This window comes from Octopus bimaculoides, chromosome 11, assembly GCF_001194135.2.
Source record: "Octopus bimaculoides isolate UCB-OBI-ISO-001 chromosome 11, ASM119413v2, whole genome shotgun sequence".
Taxonomy (NCBI): Eukaryota; Metazoa; Mollusca; class Cephalopoda; order Octopoda; family Octopodidae; genus Octopus; species Octopus bimaculoides.
This window is the reverse complement of record NC_068991.1, coordinates 60,061,385-60,063,884: the sequence shown is the minus strand read 5'-3', so window position 1 is coordinate 60,063,884 and position 2,500 is coordinate 60,061,385. Positions and strand designations below refer to the sequence as shown.

The following is a 2,500-nucleotide window of genomic DNA, read 5'->3' as shown; positions in this document are numbered from 1 at the left end:
CCGTCGTACATATATACGTGTGGGGGGGGGTATGTGACGGCGCACGGCCTAGCGGGTAGGGTGTTGCGCTCATGATCGCTAGATCGTGAGCGCAATTCCTAGACCGGGTGATGTGTTGTTTTTGAGCAAGACATTTCATCTCGCGTTGCTCTGCCATCACTTTGACATCTGACACGCGTAGCCCACATTGCACCTTTTCAGACATCGTCGATTTGATGGAGAGAGAGAGCTAATGTGCAGAACAAACATTTGATCACTATAAGCAAATCATTTGTGCAGGTTGTTCGGCAAAAGCTGAGCTCTCATACATCGTCACGACGGGAGAGTCCATCATCGTGTATGTGTGTGTGCGCGCCCTCGTGTGTATGTGTATGCACGGGTGTATGTCTATGTGAGTTTGAATGTTTCTGCATGCGTTTGGATATTCCCGTGTGTGTGTGTTTGTGTGTGTGTGTGTGTTTGTGTGTGTGTGTGTGTGTGTGCGTGTGTGCGCGCGTGCATGTGTGCGTGCGTGTGTGCGTGTGTGTATCTGTGTGAACAGATATAGAAACGACAAACACATTATTCAATATAAAATGCACAGTGTATTTATTCATTCACCCTAAACAGGACATATGTATTGTTGATGCACCGAGCTTTGCCTGTTACGCTTTTCATGCAACGAACTGTGAAGTTGGATATATATACATGTGTGTGTGTGTGTGTGTGTGTGTGTGTGTGTGTGTGTGTGTGTGTGTGTGTGTGTATGCAAATATCATGTAAAAGGTATCAATACATTAGTCAATTGCACATAAATGTCTGATGAAATGGTCTGGTTATGGAATAAGATGATAGAATATATTATTGAACAAATAAATAATTATTTTATAGAAACAGTAGCAACCTAATGTGAACAATATCACTATTCGTATATATACATTTATGCAATAATTTTGTCCATAAAATTTATAAATTATTGTTAGGTTTCATTTTGATCCGTATTTTGCAGTACTTAATATAAGTTCGGTTCATCTCTTTTATTTCTGTTTTATTCCAAATAATTTTTTTACCTCGTCTATAAAATTCTGATTCCTGCAACCGTAAATTATAGGATTTATACTTGAGTTGACGTAAAAACTATGTCGTGCGAGCCAATAGAAAATAGCTGTCGCTACCGACATTGAGCTTTCAGATTTCAAAACTGCATTCGCCATCATCGCCACCACACTAGGTATATAGGTGACTATAAAGATGAATGTAATCATCATCATTGTTACAGTGGTTCGTTGAACTCGGGTAGCTTGTTCTCTTGCACGTCTAACACTATTTGACTCCCTTGGTAAAGTTTTATTTGATTGCTTTTTCTGTAATTCCTTTTTCTCTGTTGATTTTTTCGATTGAGCTGCAACATTGTCGATGGAATATACGCCAGAGGATGAGGAAGTAGTGTTGGATACATTCTCTGTGGTTGATATGTTCACAAATTCAATTTCTTGATTGGAAGTAGAACTGTCGGCAGGGTTTTCAATGTTCACTATGGCTTCACTTTTTCGCTTGTCGTCTTTGGATTTAAAACTAACAGTATTAGTTACTGATGTCAAGACTGGTTGGCTTGTCTTGATGACGCTTCGCATCCGACGTAAAACAATGGAATAAAATGTTATCAAAAGAAAAATAGTGAAAAAGGTTACAAGCAAATAGAAAGCGAAGAATCCCAGCTGGTAATAATTTGGCTTTTTTGAATTTTTGGATGAGCAAGAATAGCTATAGATTCCTGGATATTTCGTCGGTTTTTTTATACTCCCATAGTAAAGAAGAGCAATACTTCCCTGTATTGCACAGAAAATAAAAATACAGACACAGATGATTTTAGCAGCTGTCATTGTTATCTGAGGTTTCAGTGGTTGGCATACTTTTCTGTATCTATCTATAGCAATAGCCACAAGAAAACCACAGTTACAAAGTCCTGTAAATACAGATAAACACATATGATTTTTGCACATTGCATCCCAGGTTGTCATCATGGGGTAAACATTTTGGACAATGCGACCTGGAGTTATAATGGCACACATTATCAAATCAGCACAAGCCAGCATGACGACAAACAAATAAGTTGGCGATAATTTCAAACGAAATCCGTAAACGTAAACTGTTAAAGTGTTACCAATGAAACCAAAGATCATTGTTAATATAACTAGAATGGTTGAAGGGATTCTTACTAAAACTTGTTGTCTGTTGAGTTCTTCAATAGTGATGCTTTGAGTTATATTCATTGTGCCATTCAGTACCGAATCTGTATATGACTCCATGTTTTATAAAACAACTCCTTTACAAGAACTGAAAAAAAATAAAAGGAAAATGAAATGACAGGTAAAGTCGTTGAGTTTTCCTACTTTTTTTTAAAGCATTATCATCATCATCATCATCATCATCATCATCATCATCATCATCATCATCATCATCATCATCATCATTATTATTATTATTATTATTATTATTATTATTATTATTATTATTATTA

General features: G+C 36.9%; 1 protein-coding gene across 1 annotated transcript in view; it reads right to left on the bottom strand.

Annotated features, from left to right (window-relative positions):
* Nucleotides 1–561: 561 nt before the first annotated feature.
* Nucleotides 562–2,500, bottom strand: part of LOC106879598 (tyramine receptor Ser-2) — a 6,228-nt gene continuing 4,289 nt past the window's right edge. Inside the window, exon 2 of the mRNA XM_014929239.2 lies at nucleotides 562–2,316. Within this exon, the coding sequence (XP_014784725.1) occupies nucleotides 1,017–2,288 (1,272 nt within the window). The 5' untranslated portion in view covers nucleotides 2,289–2,316 and the 3' untranslated portion in view covers nucleotides 562–1,016. The remainder of the gene's footprint in view (nucleotides 2,317–2,500) is intronic.